Source organism: Pithys albifrons, chromosome 10 (genome assembly GCF_047495875.1).
Source record: "Pithys albifrons albifrons isolate INPA30051 chromosome 10, PitAlb_v1, whole genome shotgun sequence".
Lineage (NCBI taxonomy): Eukaryota > Metazoa > Chordata > Aves > Passeriformes > Thamnophilidae > Pithys > Pithys albifrons.
The window spans coordinates 22,720,236-22,738,279 of NC_092467.1; the positions used below are offsets into that span (position 1 = coordinate 22,720,236).

Consider the following 18,044-nt stretch of genomic DNA (forward strand, 5'->3'; position numbering starts at 1 on the left):
CACTAGAGGCCACAGAGCGTAGCCCTGGGCAGCTGGTACGTGGCTGGGGAGGGCTGTGGGTCTGAAGGGCCATGATCCCCCTGCGTGCGCCCTGTGCAGACCTGACCTCAGGATAACGCTGCAGCACAGCAATGCGACAGAGAGCAGTGACACTCTGATGAAGAAAGCGCACTTCTTTTTATGGGATTTCAGTACTTTTGACTTCATTTCCTCTGCCCCAGGGTGCTTCTCCATGCTGAAGCTGTGGCCATGCTGCTGTAAGCCGAGTCAGAGCAGCTGTGGTTTGGGCAGGCACCTTGGTTGGTTGTTAGCAGGCTCAGGGTGAACAGCATGCAACACCGGCCGGCGCTTGCAGCTCACTCAACACTGTGGCTCGTGCCACTCCAACCATGCTGTCCTCATACCAGAGCTGCCTGGCTTCAGAGCCAGAGAGAAACATGGAGGCTTCTGCCAATTCTTCTCCCCAGAGATTACTGTGAATATTTTTGTCATGTTTTCTTCTGGCATGAACTGTGTTCACCATCAGTGTTTCTCTGAGCATTCTGCTATGCCATAAGGATTTTAATGATGATGGTTTAATAAATAATAATTCTTTGTCCTTCAGCTAGTACATTCCAGCTCAAGATTTCAATGTGTTTTGTAGAACTCAACTAAATAAGCTTAAGAGTTTTATTCCTTGCAAAGTCCTTTGGTGGTTCAAAGTGCAATGTGAGGCCCAAGTCTGATTATTTGTAAAATGACCTTTATGGAAAATAGAAGGAGAGTGACTGGTGGCTCGGTGTGTAATAATGCAACACAGAAATGGACTTGAAAACCTCTTTCCCACATGACCTGCACAGACGTCTGTGGAACAATTAGGCCTGTATATCTGTGCCAACTAAATGTCCATTCCCTCCCCTTCCATATCCACTTGAACAAAGGGCTAAAAAATACATCTCTGGTGCTCTGAGATTTTCTGCCCTTAATTGAATTCATGCATGCATGTGTGTGCACTATGAATAGAAAGGATGGTTGGACGCCCTGAGCGTCCTGTCTGTCTCTCTAGGATGGAATATACTCATCACTGTGGCATGAGAACATTGTTCATCGGATATAATGGGAGGTTGTCTTATTCTCATGTAATCTGGCGTAAAAAAGACAATCTGTCCTTTTGTTCCTCTATACCACTAAAAGCTGTAAAGGATAAAATTTGATTTATGTGGAGTCCTTGAGACACAAGATGTGCTTTTGGAGATAAGCAGGAACAGGTTCATCCCCCCTCTGGGTTTTTGTTAACCTCTCTGTCTTTTTGATTCCAAAGTGTCTGGGTTGGCCTTTATATTAATGCCTTGCATAGCACCGGAGGGTTTTCGCGCAGGACAGATGCTGGCAGTTCCCAGCAGAATTGCAGAGCCAATTGGGATAATGAACTTCCTCGTTGCTTTCAGGAAAGTATTAGCTTCCCACTCTTGAAAAGCTTTCGAAATGTGTTCCTTTGTTTGAGCTAGTGATCTAAACTCTTAAACCTGTGCATTCCTATCCTGGCCACAACCTTTTGTCTTGTTTCAAGGAGCTAATGCCCAAGAGTATTCAAAAACAGAGCTTCCTGTAAGTCCTAATTCATTCTTTCTGCAACAAGCTGCTGTGCTTAGAGTAGTGCTGCTGCTGCATAGAGAAGCTCTTCTGTGGCCGGGTAAAAGCCAAATTCAATCAGCATGGGAATTTCTGCCTACAGAGCAGGGGAGCCATCCAACATGTCTCTGATACATTCCTGCTCTTTGCTTCTTTGCTGTTTCAACTTGGATCTCAAAAGGAGCCCCGTTTTTGCCTTATGGAGTTTGCTGTCTTCTGGTGGCTTTTCTGCTGACTTGACTTGCTTTGTCTTGCACTTAGACTGACATGTTCAGCTCAGCTGCCAGGCAGCTCAGGTTTGTGGGAACGCAGTGAGCTGCAATACTCTGCACAGGGTAACCCCCAGTATTAAATCCTCTGCCTCTGTGTGGTGGGGTGGCAGATGTTATTTACTGTCACTGCTCAGAGTCATTTCTTGTGTAAAAAAGCAGAAAAACTGTTGATAAAACACGGTTCTTTGCTTAGGAGTGACATGGATAAAAAACTGGAGATAAGGGAGCATGTGAATGGGATCTGTAAGGAGATGAAACTTTCAATTTACCATTTATCAGGTTTATCTCAGATAAAGCAGCAGCTATTTAAGCTTTTACTAAAGGAAAAGCAGAAATTTCTGCCCAGGTGTTCCCTCTCACCTTACAGCTGTTCCAAAATAGCCTGATACTGGTTTTTATTCCTTATAAGCCACTAATAGAAAAAGAGATTAAGAGATAATCCAGCAATTAATGACAAATAACAGGTCCTAAATTTGTTCCTGTTTGACAAACCAGAAAGTAATCTGTTTGAATTAGGGTATCTCCTCACCTTTCTAGCTCTAATCTGAAATGTCAACATGTGGGGAGAGCCACTGCTGGAGCCTACTCCTATCCATGCCTGCTGATGGGCATGCAGTCCCTGCCGGATTTTTCCAAACAAAGCTCCTGGCGGTCCCCAGCTGCAGCAGCACCCCTCACCTCAGGCAGGCCAAGAGGCACCACAGTGAGTCCCCTTGGTATGGCTGGAGTCTGTCAGTCCTTCCCAAAGGCAGGGGATGATTCTGCAGCTGCTGTGTTTCAGCAGCAAGGACAGGTGTTCCTGTAGCTGTTACAGTATCATCCACCAGTGGACAGCCTTCAACTTCTTACCCTTTAGTCCCACAGTCCCAATGGGTGCATCAGGTTGGTCCCTGCTGGCAGCGCTTGGAGTTCGTGTTGCCCTGTTGTGAAGTTAGTGCTGCTTTCCAGAAATGCAGCCATTCACGAGCACATCTGGTTTGCCAGAAGCACCGTCCTTCCTGGGCAAGGGCAGGAAACAAGTCCTCCCCGTTGGGAAGAGCTGAGCAGAAGGCAGAAGCCCCTCATTGTCTGCTGAGGCCATGCAGATGTGATACACTCCATTAGACTAGGAAATAAAGTGTTAGCTTGGGACCAGCAATAATAAGGTTCCCTCCCATCACAGGGTCTCACAGGATCAAATGAGCCTTATGTTAATGTTTTGTAGACCAAGAGGCCAGAGGAAACGTGGACCTTAAGCCAGGACTGTTTGTTTTGAGCATGTCTGGGTGGTGCTTCTCGCTGAATATGACCCTCACGTATGGGCCAGTTAAGCTCTGACTTGGCTGGTTCAGGTCACCTGGTGTCAGTTCAATTGAAGAAATGTAAATAAGTGTTTGCTGTTCTCCAGCAAGCTCCATTACCCTTCGCAGACCACTGTGGTAGCTGTTATTAGTAACCTGTTTTCTTGCCTGTACCGTGTCAGTGTTGGTTAAAATCCTGTCCTCTGATCACTAGGCATAGGTGGCTGTACCCTTGCACTGTATAATGCCACATGCTGTTCTCTAGTTTGCAGTTTCTACTGGAAAGCAAATTCCTCCCCCCATCTTCTCCTTCCCAGATCAAAAATGTGACTCATAAGCAGTCTTTAACTATCAAACCCATTCGTGTGTTCTCCTGGTGAGGGTTCGATTACAGCTGATACACAACAGATCTGTAGCTGGAGTGAGGTCACTCCTGCTAGAGGAAATAAGATCTTTTTTGTCTGTAAGGAAAATGCAACTAACCTTCTACTGTCTCTCCTGCAGGAACAAAAACTGGGACCTGCTCAATTCTCTCTGGGTGTTTTGTCCTTCTGATTTCTTGTCCGTCTCTCGCTCACAGCACGGTGTACCAATAAGGCTTTACCAAAACTGAGCCCACCTGAGACTGCGCCATGTCTGTCACTTGCCTAATACCTCTCTGCTGCATTTAGCTCTTTGTTTGGAGAGGGGGAACAGCTCTGCATCGTAGAAGATTTTTCCATTCACCACTTGGAGCATTTCTTTCATACTTGATAAAATTCAGATCTACGTATATGAATGCTTTTCCCAGCGTGTGGTCAATGGGTTTAAAGTGCCTTTGCCATCATCTTTGTAGCTGGAGTGGGTGCATGGGAGCTCATCAGTCTGTGTGATGGCTGGAGTCTCTTGCTCTGCCTGTGCGAGTGTTTCGCACATGGAAATGTGCCTGTGCTTCCAGCATCTGGCCCAGAGCAGGGCAGTCCCTGAAGCACCCTCATGTGAGTATGTGTGGGACGTGAGGTGCCCTCTGCCCTGCCCTGAGGAGTGGTGAGTGGGTCAGGGAGGCGGAGGGGCTGCCCCTGCTCTGGGTCAGAGCGGTGAGACTCTGTCCGTGACATGGAGTGTGGTGTGTGTGCACGGTGGGCAGTCATGGCTGACCTCTGTAGTCTTGTCTTGTCGTTTCAGTGGTGTGCGGACAGATGAAGCTTGGCCTGTTTTTACTCTCTGTGTTTTTCCTTGTCTTTTTTTATTCCCTCCTCATCTTCATCGCACTCTGCCATCAAACAAAACAAACTTTCATCTCTCAGATCAGCGAGAAGGTTGGTCCTTTTCACTTCTTATCCATCTACAGTACACCACGTCAGATGGGACTTTTCCAGTAGGGAGAGGAGAGCCATCCCCAAAAGGGGAGGGAGCCCTGCAGAATCTGACTCCTTTCCAGGCACAGCCACAATGTGCCTGATGAAATCTGCTTACTGTTTGCTGTGACTCTGGTGATGACATTGATACTTTGCTTGCATGCCTTTGTTGCTTGAAACTGAAAATGCACAAAATATATTTTGCATGCAAATACCAGCCAGGGCAGTTTTGTCAAAGGCAAGGTAGGAAGAAGTGCATGCTGCTGTGTGTGGTGTCCTTCTCTAACCCTTTATGTGTGCTAGGTGCAACTGTATACCTCTAAACTACTGGTGCTTTCTGGCTGGAGATCAAGAGCAGTCTTTGGAAGCAGAGGTCAGATCTCCAGTCCCCTCACAAGCTGCTAGGGAGAGCAGATTCCTCAATTCCTCATGTAACTTTAAAAGTTTTAACTTTCTCTAGAGGCAAAAAGCTTACTTTTTTTGATATCAGCTGAACGAGAGCACAGCATGCTGGCCTCCCTTGCCACAAGGCAGCAGGGGCAGCTGGCTGAGCTGCAAGTCCCTCATGCTGAGACAGTTATCCCTGCTCCTTGGCAGTCCCCACACTGGCAGTGGCCCATTCTCCATGCCCAGACAAGGACCCTTTGCATGAGCAGGTCTGCCTCTGCTTTATTCCCTGGGGCTGGGTCTTCCTCTTGCTGGCAGGAGAGAAGAGAGCTCTGGCAGTGGCCCCAGACACACCCAAGGTGGCTTGGGAAGGCCCATGGTGATGTGCACAGGAGCTCATAGCCGCTCAGCAAAACCTGATTTGTGCCTTGACCTGCTCTGTCCTGCCACTCTCAGAGAGCCAGAGATAAAGGACAATAGTAAAAGGTGACTCCTGCTTTTAAATTAAATCTAGCTCCAGACCTAGCTTGAGGCACTCACAGTTTCATGCTGAGGAAAGCTGGTGTTTCTGGCAGAAATACTGAGTTAGTTTCTAGAGATGACTCCTTCATCAAACAGGTTCTATGCATGTCTGTCCCCTCTCACACACTGGAGGTGAGGGATGCTCACAGTGGCTCTCCAGGCCAGCATTGTTCCCAGGTGGCACAGGGAAGAGACCCTGGCTCCTCTGACACATATTTTCAGGTACCTGGGTGAGTTGAACTTACAGTCATCACTGGAACAAGTTTTAACAAGTTGTCATAGCAGTTGTTCCAGTACACTGAGTTCGATCCCATTTCTCTCCCTGGAACATGCTATCATTTAGATTGTACTGAGGCACAGGACCTTTGTTGTTTACCCTCTAAAAATAGATTTCATAGAGGATAAAATTACCTAAGCTCAAGACAATGATGAAAAATGAGAGCAAGGAAGAAAAGAGAAGAAATTAAAACCAAGGGCCAAAGCCTCCCAGATTTCAATGAATTTTTGGAGCACTGCTGTGATGGCTGAAGCAGCTCTGGAGAATAAACCTTTGACAGGGCACTTAAATGTTTTAGCCACATGGTTTAGCTATGGGAAGGCAGCTGAGAATGGATATAAGCTAGCAGAAGTGGAGGATTTCTCATTCTTTGCATCAACCCCTCCTTCTCACTCCACCAAAAATACCCACATACACAAATATTTAATGTGAAGCCAGAAATTAGTTTCTAAATATTCCAGTGGGATTTGCCATGCTTATAATTTGTTTGGCACTGATAATTACATCTTACATTTTCCCAGCTTTACTTAAAACTGTGTACTGCTAACCCATGCATTTAATTATTGCTCTGTGACTGCTACAAGGTTATTTATTAACGAGTTATTTTATCTTGATACAGTGGATCTCCTCTCTTATTCACCTTCTTAATGTTGTGTTATTTTCATCAGAGAAATTCCAGAGAGTGAATGCAAATTGCAGAGCTCCACAATCTTGCTCTCCCTTACTTTGCTATTAGTATGTCAGTATGCTGAATGCTGATGTGTCTCCAGTGCTGCACCACTGTAATGATATATCCTCTTTTATATGTGGTTGTCAGCGCAAATAATTAGACCTAAAAGTTATAGCTGAAATATAATCCAAAAATGGCAAGGCCCTGTTTTGGAAATTGTCTATAAAATGTCAGCACTCAAGGATGCATTGGGAGCATAAATAGTACAGCATTGTTTGAGCACAAGATTAGGCTGTAAATGCATTTTTTCTGGTTCCAATTTTTCCTCTTCTGCTGTTGATTCTGTCAATAGATTGTGAGACTTCAGCAACTGTCTTTCCATTTGAAGTCCTTTCTTAAAATGATAGCACTAGGGATTGATGAAAGGTGTCTACCAATGTGTAAACCATGCAGACCAATGTTCGTGTTAGGTTAGCTTCTAAATTCACTCCTTCCCAGCTTGGAGGAGGTGGTTCCTGAGGACAGTGGGAGTTTTGGCAGGATAGCAGCGTGTCAAGGGCAAGAGCACACTGTGTGTACTAGGGATTCTTCAGCTTGCTTGGCTGGAGTAATGAAATTGGACAGCCTCATAGTATCAAAGGTGTGCCTTAGAGCCCCCTGGACTTGATTGGCTGTGCTGGCACCAGGGAGGAGCAGCAGCCCAGGCAGTCCTAGTTCTCCTTAAGAGAAACAGGACTGCAGCCTGCTGTTCCCTCATACAGAGGAAGAGCCAAGGGGAGAGGATGTCAGGACAGTGATGAAAGACCAGAGCATCAGGGATTGCCTCAGAAAGGAGCAGAGAAGTGTGCAGGGCACAGACACAGACAGCTCTCCATCACCATGGAGTGATGCCCACTGAGCCTGCCATGGGGTTCCAGGAAGGGGATAGATGATGCCCAGAGCTGGGTGCCAGGAAGGCATAGTAGGAAGGAAACCAAAAAGCAGGAGCAGGCAAGTAGAGGTGTCTGAATCTCTGCAAGCTAGAGGGATGGGTGTTAGCATTGTTGTTTGTTCAGCTGTACTGTGGCCAAGACAGCCAGCAGGAAACAGCAATTTGGTTTCCCCTTCCCTAGCAGCACTGCACCGTTTTGGAAGCCTGGTCAGTCCTTCTGGCACTGATGTGTTTTCAGCAGAGCCTCGCTGGATGCCAGCAGTGTCTCAGCACGTGAGAGGGGCTATAACAGCACCAACCTGAGAGCTCTGAGCTCACAGCCTACAGCTCTTGCAGACAGCAGCAGGGAGGGAGTGGGCCCTGGGTCTCCAAGGGGGTCTCATCACCCGCAGTGGGAACCTGAGACGTTGGGAAACAACCACTCCCGAGCTGAAAGGAGCTGGGCAATCGATTGATGCTCTTTGCTCTCAAGGCAAGGAACGTGCATGTTAGTGCATGCTGAATTATTAACATTTCTCAGCCTTTGTGGCTTTTGTGTTGCCTGCTCCCCTCCTTCCTCCTTGTAGTCCCCCAGCGAGTGGGGAACCAGTCTCCACACGGTCTTTCCTCCCTGTCCTGTGAGATCCAGGGCACGGGCTCAGGTTGCACTGCATTCACTGCTCCGGGGTTTCACTTTACTTCCCAGGGAATGCTCTCAACAGGGAGGTGTGCTAATTAGTGAAGCAACACAGAGCCCTTACGATGCCTATTCTTGGGATGAATGATAATGAATTTCATTTTTGACAGTCTGCTGGTTTAACTAAAACTCTGAATTATACTATTGTCCATTGAAATCATTTTACTATTCACAGCAATTTTCCCTGTGCTGTTCTTGCGAAACCTCCAAGCTACCTTCTTCTGATCTCTATCCAAAGAGAAAATTAAAAAAAATAATGCAAATTCTTGTCAAGAAAATTGTAATAAAAAGGGAAATTTCGTTACTGCAATAAATGAAGAACAAAATTTTCTAGAGCACTTAAGGTAGCATCATGGACTGTGCTAGCTCATGTGATTTTAGTTGTAAATTAGACAGAAATTCTAAGAATGCTGGTTTTTGAGGAGTTACACTGATTTAAATTATTACCAGACTCTTAGGCTAGAGAAGCAAGCGACTTAAATCATTGGCTTGAGCCTGAGGAATGTGTTGATGATGCCGTACAAGCTGCTGTGAGAGCTCTGCCAGCTCTCACTAATGCTAACTGACAGCATCTCCCCTTCTCCCTCCATGCTGACTGGGGCAAGAAGCTGCCAATTATCCCCCAAGAGGATGGGAGGCTGATGGAGCGTGTCCCTTCCTTAGCATGTACTCCTGCCAGAGCATTGGCTGGGCCAGATCTCTTACCGAAGGCACTGCCCTCACCCCCTCCCACCTCCCATGTAGAGAGCTGACCCCCTGCTCATGGCATCCATTTTTAGCAGCTGTGGTGCCTTGGGCACTGCCGCTCTCTGGTGCAAAGCAGTGAGCCCATCTCAGCAACTCTGCGGGTGTGCTAACGAAGGGAGGACAGCTCTACCATTCTGGGTCTCAAAAATGCACAGCCTCCGTTGGCAGGCTGGAGAGCTGAGGTCCCACACAACTTCCTGGCAAGCTGCGCTGTGCAGGAGGCATGGCCTGTGTGTGCTCTTGTCCCTTCTCTAGGCACAGGAATGCATTCACCCACTTCTGCTGCCCTCCTGTGTGTGGCACAGGGAAGAGTGACTTCCAAAGAGCTCAGCCCATCCCTTCTCCCTGCAGAGCGCTGCTGAGGGAGCCCCCAGCCCCTCTGAAGTGCCTCCTCCCTGTGCTGTCCACAGGGGAGCAGAGAAGTCAGCTGCTGGCATCCTTGGGGAGAGACAGCCTCAGCATCCACAGGCTGCCTCTGCAGGACACATCAAAGGCAATGTGGCACCGACAGGACTCGCACAGCCCCAGGAGCCCCCTGAAAGCAGGGACACATGGAAGGGTGCAAGGGAATCTGCAGAGGGCTGTGCTGCCTCTGGTCTCACAGGGCTGGAAGTGAAAATGTTTGTGCATGCTGGGCTCTGACTTTCCTGCACGGCCTTGTTACCTCCAGTGTCTTGTCTTGCCATGTCCCTGTACATGAGTTCCTGTGTGCCTTCCCTCTCCCTGTGCTCTCCTTCCACCACTGTCTCTTCGACTCTGTAGTGGCCTCTGGTACCTGCCAGCCTGTTTGCCTTGTGCATGTGTGTCAGTGCTCTGTGCACATCTATGGTTTTATCCTCAAAGTTTGCTGTTTTTTGTTTCAATACAGCTTGGGTTGGTGGGTGGGTTTGGTCCTTTGATGGGGACAGAATTTGAACAGCTTCTACCTGGAATAATTTGACGCCATCTTCATTCGAAAATGAAACCTGACTCTTAACAGAGGGTGATGGGATGCTTTGCTTGGAAATACACACCATCATGTTAAACCATTGCCATGTCCATCAGGTTAAGTCTGTATTCTCATAACTGCATAGTATTGGAGTACGCTTTCAGTTCTGTCTCATTTGGGGAGTGCTGCCCCATCAGTCAGGTCACACCTCACCAGTGATTGCTCATGTAGGTATTGATCTGAGATTTAATAATTGATTAAAAGAAACATCCAGCAAGACTTTGGATTTAGACATTAAAAAAAAAAAAGGCAGACGATGTTATCCTTACCCTGGCTGGTAAGGCGCTAATGAGCCCAGTTTTGTCATTGAGACAATGTGTAGTACACACACGATGTTGACAGTATTCTCTAATTTATCACAAAGTCTTAGCTCTGTTGTACATGCTAGTGTGGGGGTTTCTGTGTTCAGTCTATTTCTGCAAGCCTGATGATTTGGGAATGAATCATCAGAGAGCACTAGTGAAATTTGATTTGGGGAGAGTCAGCTTGGCAAGCAGAGCTGACACCTCTGCAGCTCAGGGGGGTGGCAGCAGCTTTACTGTCTGCGGAGGTGCGACGGTGGCAGGACCAGGCCAGCAGAGCCGTGACTCCCCAGACCCCCATAGCCTGTGGGAGCGGCTGTGCTGATGGCTTGTTGTGAGCTGGCACTGCTCAGGCTCCTGCCCCATTTCCATCTGTCCCCCAGTGCTGTGGCAGTTCGCTGCTCAGCCAGCCCGATGCACTGATGGAAGAGCATAATTGGCAGGGAGAGGCTCCATGGGAGCAGGTCAGTCGTGAACCTGGCCGCTGCTCAGGGGCTGCCGCTCTGGTGGAGGAGGCTGGAGGAGAGCAGGGCGGCTGGGCGAGACACGTTCAAGCAGTTTCCTTTTTTAACTACAGACTAAAATGAGCTTGCCCAGAGGAGGCAAAGATTTACAGAGCACAGTTATTTCTCTGCCCTTGCTTAAATAGGCCCATAACACTAACCCTGAAGAAGGGGCCTCATTTCTCAGTGTCATTTTCCTGACGGGAATGCATATGGCAGGCAGGTTTAGAGGTTTATTGTAGCTGAGAGTTGCTTACAAATAAGTCTAGAATGAAATATCCAGCAAGGGATTGATATGAAGAGAAGCTGCGCAATGCAATAAGGAGGAATACATCTCCCGAAGAGCTGCCACAAAGGTGGGAAGGGTTCTGCCAGCCCAGCTCTCTTCTGTCAAACTGTATATGATCTCACATCTGTCAGGATTAGTTCTCTCCTGCCCAGCAAGGTGATCTCTTCAGGCCCTGACAATGTCATGCAGCTCTGGTGACTACTTTTTCTGAGCCAAGGTAGAACCTGAGTTACATTTTGAAAGGAATTATATTTTATTTAGCAGCACATGTGTGCTAATTCAAAAGAAAATCCTTTCTGCTGCCCCTGCCCAAATCCTGTGAGGTTCAGAGGATGGGCTGCTTTACTCTAGAGCTAATAAATTGAACAGGTAACTCCATTTTGCAGAGCTTCACTGAGCCCTGCATAAAGAGAGTGTGTGACTGGCATTTGTGCATGCTCTCTAATTAGAGGGGTGTAATTTAAATGGAAGAATGTTTCATGTTAGTAATATGGTTTCAAAAGGCTGTGTTTGGAGGGAATGGACTGAGCCATCCCTTAATGAGTTTTTCTAATAAGATGCCAGTGGCTAAGGAAGGAGAATAAAGTGTGTGCAATTTGGCAAAGTAGTGAACAGCTTTTACACTTCATTTTATCTGTCCAAGGGGATAGACAGGCAAAAATGTTGAACCCCCTCATGCACCTCTGCGGTACAGCTGAGTGCTCTGTGCTGGTTCTGTGACCCTACTAGCTGTCTCCTCCTTGTTTCAGTGCGGCGTGTTGCTCCTCGATTCTCTATCCCTCCAAGCAACCACGAGGTGATGCCTGGGGGGAGCGTGAACCTCACGTGCGTGGCAGTAGGTGCTCCAATGCCCTACGTGAAGTGGATGGCTGGTGTGGAGGAACTGACCAAAGAAGATGAGATGCCTGTTGGTAGGAATGTCCTGGAGCTGAATAACATCATGCAATCTGCCAACTACACCTGCGTAGCCATCTCCTCCCTTGGCATGATCGAAGCCACAGCCCAGATCACTGTCAAAGGTAAGGAATTACGGTGGTGCACCTACTTGGGTTTTAACAGCACAGCCCTTTACCACAGTGCTTTTGGCTGCAGCCAAATGACAACAGTCTTCTGTGACTTTTCCACCTTGCAACTTTTCCACCTTCCACCCACAACTTTGGTTTTTGCTTCTCACAGTACAGTGTTTGCTCTGAAGGTCATTTACCCTCTCCCTGCAAGTGGCATGATGGGAGACAAGCTTGTTTCAGGCTGGGTCCCTGTTAAGTCACAAGGGAACCTGAGTGTGTGTTTATCCCAGCAATGTCTGTCTTGTTCCATGCACAGCTTGATCAGCTCAGCACAGTGGCAGGCTATAGGCTGTCCTGGGGCAGGGGCTTTCGATGTCTGCAGTCAGAGAACTGTTTGCACAGAGATATCCTCTTGCACTAAGGGTAGGACAGGATCAATCCCAGTGATGTGAAGTGTCCATGGGCCTCAACAGAATGAGCATCCTCCCACCGCAGGGATAAGCTGTATGTGTTCATTTGAAAATTGTTGCATATTCTATTGTCAGCTTTTTTCCTTACTGCTCTGGCTCTTTCCCATTCTATTTCTTGTGTTGCTGTACTTAAGGTGTGCTTCCCACTAATGTTTCATTGGTAGCTTTGCCCCAAAGAGGATGTTGTTGCTGATTACTGACCATAAGGGCGGCCCAGCCAGACAGCTCCCTAACAGGATGCTGAAGGTGTCCTGCCTTTTCCATCTGGGGCCTAGCAGGTCCACAGTATCTCTTTCCTCCTCTCCTTGCAGTTGATTTGTAGCTCAGATTTCCACAGATACGTCATCTTTTGAATCTGTCTGTTATTGCAGGCCCCCTCGTGCACTATGGCCACCTTTAGCACAGAGTTCCACTGGAACAAATCACAGAATTGAGTGTTAGCCCTTTCTGACCTGGAGATAACAGCAAATTCTCTTCCTAGTCAGAGGATGCTTTTAACCTTAGCTGCACAGTGCTCCCTTTACTAACAATACCTGCTAGTCAGTACTTTTTCCAGCCTCAGTTTTTGTACAGAGCACAGGGATTGCCTTGGTTATAGTAGATACCCAGGAGAGTGTGAGAGAAAGGAGTATTGATGGGGAGGTGGGAAGTGGTTTGGACATGGAGGAAAGAGGTGGGAACTCCACTGTTGCACTGGTGGTTTCCAGCATTTACATCTTTGTACGTGGCATGACTCTGCCTCATTGACTGACGTGATGCCCACTGCTGCCCCAGGACAGGGAAAAGTCTGCTCAGTGCCTTTAGCCCTTTACCTTCCTCCTTGTTTCCCTGTCTGCCTTTTCTGCACCCTTACTCTGGATATCTGACTGCCTCTGTCCCAAACTCCTTCAGCCAGTGTTGCTTCTCCAGTGCATGCTCGAGCACAGACCATTTGAAGGCCAGATGAAGGGAGAAGCACGATGACACAGAACTGATTGCACTGAGTGTGTTGAAAGTACCAGACCTGCCCCTTGCTCACATGGAGGCTGCACACCCAAAAGCTGGCAAGAGTCAGGCTTGTGGCTCTCCAAAGGAAAGGGTGGAGTATTGTCATCTGTCCTTGAAAGCCTGAGGGAGGCTGACAGTTTCTTGTATGCTGTAGGAAATGTGTTGCTTCAGGCCATAAAGTTGTGCAGGGTGGGTTTGCCCTCCCTGAGTCCTCCACAGGTAGTGGTGTGGTGTCTGGTTGTATGCCCTTCCCTTCCATGCCCGTTCAGTCCATGCATATTTCCTCAGTGTACATGTGACAGTAGCCCTGGAAAAGGCATCCTCCCTGGCTTTCAGAGGCAGCCATGCCCTGTGCTAAAGAGCCTGCCTTGCTCAGTTGAACCATGTGGAAACTAGAAACTTGATGGCTTTGCCAAAGAATGAAGTATTTGAGGATCTTAATTTGGGTTGAACATTTTTTCTTTCTAGTTCCTTGTGAAGCACAGCTGCATTACAAGTCACTAATGACTTCGGAATGGTTTGTAGGAGGTTTAAACTTACTGTAGACTTTAATTCAGTCATTGTCTTAAAGTATTTGTGTACTCTGCAAATCTCTCTCACATGCACTTATTCTTTGGTCTTTTGGTAAAATGGCAAATCTGGAAATACTTGCTTGCAGTAGTTGTGTTTTCATTAACACTTCAGAGATGTCAGTGTCACAGAGTTCTTGTATAACAGTTTATTGTCTGGTTGCAGTTTGACACACCATCCAGTGAAATAGTGGATATGAAAGTTGGTAATTTCTCTGGCTGTATCTCTCCTGCATGTACTATAATACTTACAAAGCAGTCCCCCATCAACCCATCTAACAGCACTGTCCATGAACTCCCTATGGCCTAAGATACTGTCTTTCTGGAATAGCAGGAGCATAACTCCAGATTACCTTTGGTGCTCTGGTTGCTTTACTCTCTCCTTTTGTAAATCAGCTGTATACCTGGTTTCTGGGGCCAGCCTAGCCCAGCAAGCACCTTCTCACTGCCAGCTGAACCCCATGACAGAAACATTCCTGCATCCCCGTTGAATTACCTTTATTTAGCCTGCTGCTGGTAAGTGCGTCAAGCACATCTAATAACATGATTGCTCTGTTTATCCTTCCATTAAGAACCACTTCAAGCAATATATGGTAATATAAAAATGCATGTTCTAGAGTATGAAATGATTTCTGCCTTTTAAAGAAGAATGTTAATGGGAGATGGCAGCTCCATTTTTATCCCCATGCACATTGCAGGGTTTGAGCTGACTGAATTATTTAAATCACACCTCTCTGCCTTCCAATTGCAGCACTGCCAAAACCTCCAACAGAGCCATTAGTGACTGAAACGACAGCTACCAGCGTGACCCTCACCTGGGATTCAGGCAACTCCGACCCCATTTCATACTATGTCATCCAGTACAAGCCCAAATCCTTGGAGAGTCAGTTCCAGGAGGTGGATGGTGTGGCAACAACCCGCTATAGCATAGGTGGACTCAGCCCCTTCTCAGAGTATGAGTTCCGGGTCATCGCAGTCAATAACATTGGTAGGGGTCCCCCCAGTGAACTGGTCGAGGCCCGGACAGGAGAACAAGCTCCTTCAAGTCCACCCCTCAAAGTCCAGGCACGGATGCTGAGTGCCAGCACCATGCTGGTCCAGTGGGAGCAGCCAGAAGAGCCAAATGGACAGATCCGAGGGTACCGTGTGTACTATACCACTGACCCGCATCTGCCTTTGAGCATGTGGCAGAAACACAACACCGACGACAGCCACCTCACCACTGTGGGGAGCCTCATCACAGGCACCACCTACAGCATCCGCGTTCTGGCCTTCACTTCAGTGGGCGATGGGCCCCCCTCGGACATCATCCAGGTCAAAACACAGCAAGGAGGTAGGTATGGAGTGAGGCACTGTGGCTCTGCGTCCACCCCAGTGCTGTGCGGCTCAGCTGTGTGGTCTGCACCAGGTATTGCAACTGCACTTGGTGCTCAAATGATTGCATGTCAGGGTAGGTATGGGACACCACACACAGGCATCATATTTAAGCTGTCTGATTGTCTTGGGCAGTTGATATTAATCTCTGTACAAGTAGCAGCCCACTGTTTTTTTCTGCGATACAGTGGCTAAAAATGTGACACTAGGTCCTGGATGTAGGTGTCATCACCTGTGAAACTGCTTGACGCTTCTGGGGTCTGAGTACATGTGTTGAAGAAAGGATCTGAGATGCAGTTAGGGGCTGGAAGTGAGCACGATTCACATAGTTACCTGCCTGGGTGACAGAAGTGCTTAAGTGTGGCCTGGGTTCTTCCAGGATCACCATGCAGGGGAGAGGGAAGAAGGGAAGTTCTGGAGGAAATTAAGGAGGGATCCTCACAAGGTGAAATGCTGACTCTGCAAAGCCATACAACTCCTCTCCCCTCTCCTAGCACTAACCGTGTGTGTTTATTCCCCAGTTCCTGCCCAGCCAGCTGACTTCCAGGCAGAAGCAGAGTCTGATACCCGCATCCTGTTGACATGGCTGCCTGCCTCTCAGGAACGCATTACCAAATATGAGCTGCTCTACTGGGAGGGGGAGGATGGCACTCAGGTGAGGATCCTGCCTGGCAGCACTTGGGGCTGGACCGCAATTCATCAGCTTGGGAAGGGTGTCTGCTTCAGCTGGGGTGGTAACAGGACTGTTTCTTCATGGTTCTTCTTCTTTAGTGTGGTGTGTGATTAGGAGCATGGCAATCTCCGGTTTCTGTGCAAGTGACCTCAGCAGAGCTTATTAATGCCAGCAAAGTAGCTAGTCACTGGTTTGAGACTAGAAAGGTTCCAGAAAGCCGTGACAGTGTCGCTGAGGGATGCTTACCACGGGTGCCTGTAATAGGACTTATAGGCAGGTCTGAAATGGCCTCCAATATGTATCACCATCCCCAGGACTGATAACATGCAAGAAGTGTATTGAAGGTGTCCTAGACAGAGCCCTTCCACATTTACTGCAGGTCCCTAAAGGAAGTCCAGTTCTAAATGTATCAAAAGTAGTGCTGGCTTTCAGGGCGGCACAGCAAGAATTGTGACATGACAGCATCACAGTGTCCTGTGATCCTCTCCTTTTCCTGTTAATTGTAGTGGTATGAGAGCCACCAGATTAAGTGCCCTTCAGGTGAAGTGTCAGCAAAACAAGTCCTTTACCAGCACTGGTTGGATGCATTAGAGATCCTGACTGCCCCAGGACAAGGGCTTTACTATGTTTCACAGGCAAGATACTGTCTGTTGTGAGGAAACAAACTTGTATGTCCTGTGCCCCTTGCCTGAACTGTACAGCTAGACCCAGAATTCCTGCAAAGTTGTTAGGCCAGTGAGTGCAATCAGGATACCAGAAAGTGTAGCCTGGCTGTTGGAAAGGTCTACTTCCTAGCAGAGTCCTGGTGTGCCACCTGGGAAGCTCCATGCCTTTGAATCTTGCAGGACTGCAAGCTGGTTTGGCAGCATGGCTGACTTTGTGGTGCCAGAATGGGTGATGAGGCTGCCTGTTCCTTTAGCACTGGGAGCTGAGCACCAGCTTTTCTGTATTCTCCAAGTACACTAAATAATCTGTTTCCTTTTTTCTTAACAGCAAAAAGTGGAGTTTGACCCAACCTCCTCATATGCTGTGGAAGGTCTCAAACCAGACACGATGTATAAGTTCCGTCTGGGTGCCCGCTCAGAACTCGGGGTAGGAGTTTACACCCCCACAATTGAAGCCAGAACAGCCCAATCCAGTAAGTGTCTGACATCCAACACTGCTGAAGACAAACGAAAAGCAGTCCAGTTTCTGTTGCCTGGGCACAGAGTGTCTCAGTACCTCTGCCCCTGTGGGTCTGCAGGGATGCTGGCATGCAGTTTGCTAAAGGGAGTAATGGGGAAAGTCACCTGGGGTTTTAGATCAGGGCTCTTTGGCAGAGTGGGTGCACTCAAGTGGTAAGTTCTTTCTTCGTGTCCCTTTGATCATGCTGTCTTTCCCTAAGGGTAGATTCATAAAAAGTGATGGAGGAGTGGAACAGGCTGGGAAATTGCTTTGGAGAGATTGGTTTGAGTGGGTTTGTGCATCTCTATGAATTTACTCCCATGCAGACAAGCTGTCTGGACAGGCAGCATATGGGTGTTTGGCTCTAAATGTGACTGTCTCCAAACCATTGGATTTTCACCCCTTTGCTTTCCAGCTGCCTTGCTTACACAGGAGTACATCCCAGGTCCATACATGATTGCAAGGTGAGGCATCCTCTGAGGCCAGATGTGCCTGTGGGTGTCAGGCAGCTGCAGGAGTCCGTTTGGAAAAGTTGCTGTTTGCTGGGGTTGTATGAGCAAGTGAGACTGCTGCTTATGGAACTGCAGTGCTGAGGGAAACCAGAACAAGCTGCAGCTGAGTTAATAGAGAGGCTCAATAATGAGGTGACCCAGGCAGTATCACTTTCATCCTCGCTCTGCCCTGTGTGATCACAGAGAGGGAGTTTGCATTGCTCTGATTGGCAGCTCAAAGTGCTGCACATAAGCAGATTAGGGCTATCAAAGGGCCCTGCGATAAGCTCGTTTTCACTAACGATTTTTGGGCTTGCCATTATGCAAAGAGCATTAAAAGGGGGAAAAAAGACATTTCCGTTAGCACCGTCTGTCTGGGATTTGCTAGCTATGTGGGGTGAGCAGTTGGCACAGGCAGCCAGCCTTCTCTGCAGGGAGGGCAACAGCATGTGCAGCAGCCGGGAGCCTGAGATGGCCATTAGAAAGGGAGCTCAGGCAGGGAAGAGCAGCTCTGCTC

The 18,044-nt window shown here is 48.0% G+C and overlaps 1 protein-coding gene across 8 annotated transcripts in view; it reads left to right on the forward strand.

Moving 5' to 3' along the window:
* The window catches only part of PTPRF (protein tyrosine phosphatase receptor type F), a 377,891-nt gene that overhangs the window by 292,380 nt on the left and 67,467 nt on the right, over positions 1 to 18,044 (forward strand). For all 8 annotated transcript variants that reach the window (XM_071564856.1, XM_071564860.1, XM_071564861.1 and 5 more), the window contains 4 exons: positions 11,542 to 11,811; positions 14,577 to 15,158; positions 15,721 to 15,854; positions 16,866 to 17,010. In XM_071564856.1, the coding sequence (XP_071420957.1) occupies positions 11,542 to 11,811; positions 14,577 to 15,158; positions 15,721 to 15,854; positions 16,866 to 17,010 (1,131 nt within the window). The remainder of the gene's footprint in view (positions 1 to 11,541; positions 11,812 to 14,576; positions 15,159 to 15,720; positions 15,855 to 16,865; positions 17,011 to 18,044) is intronic.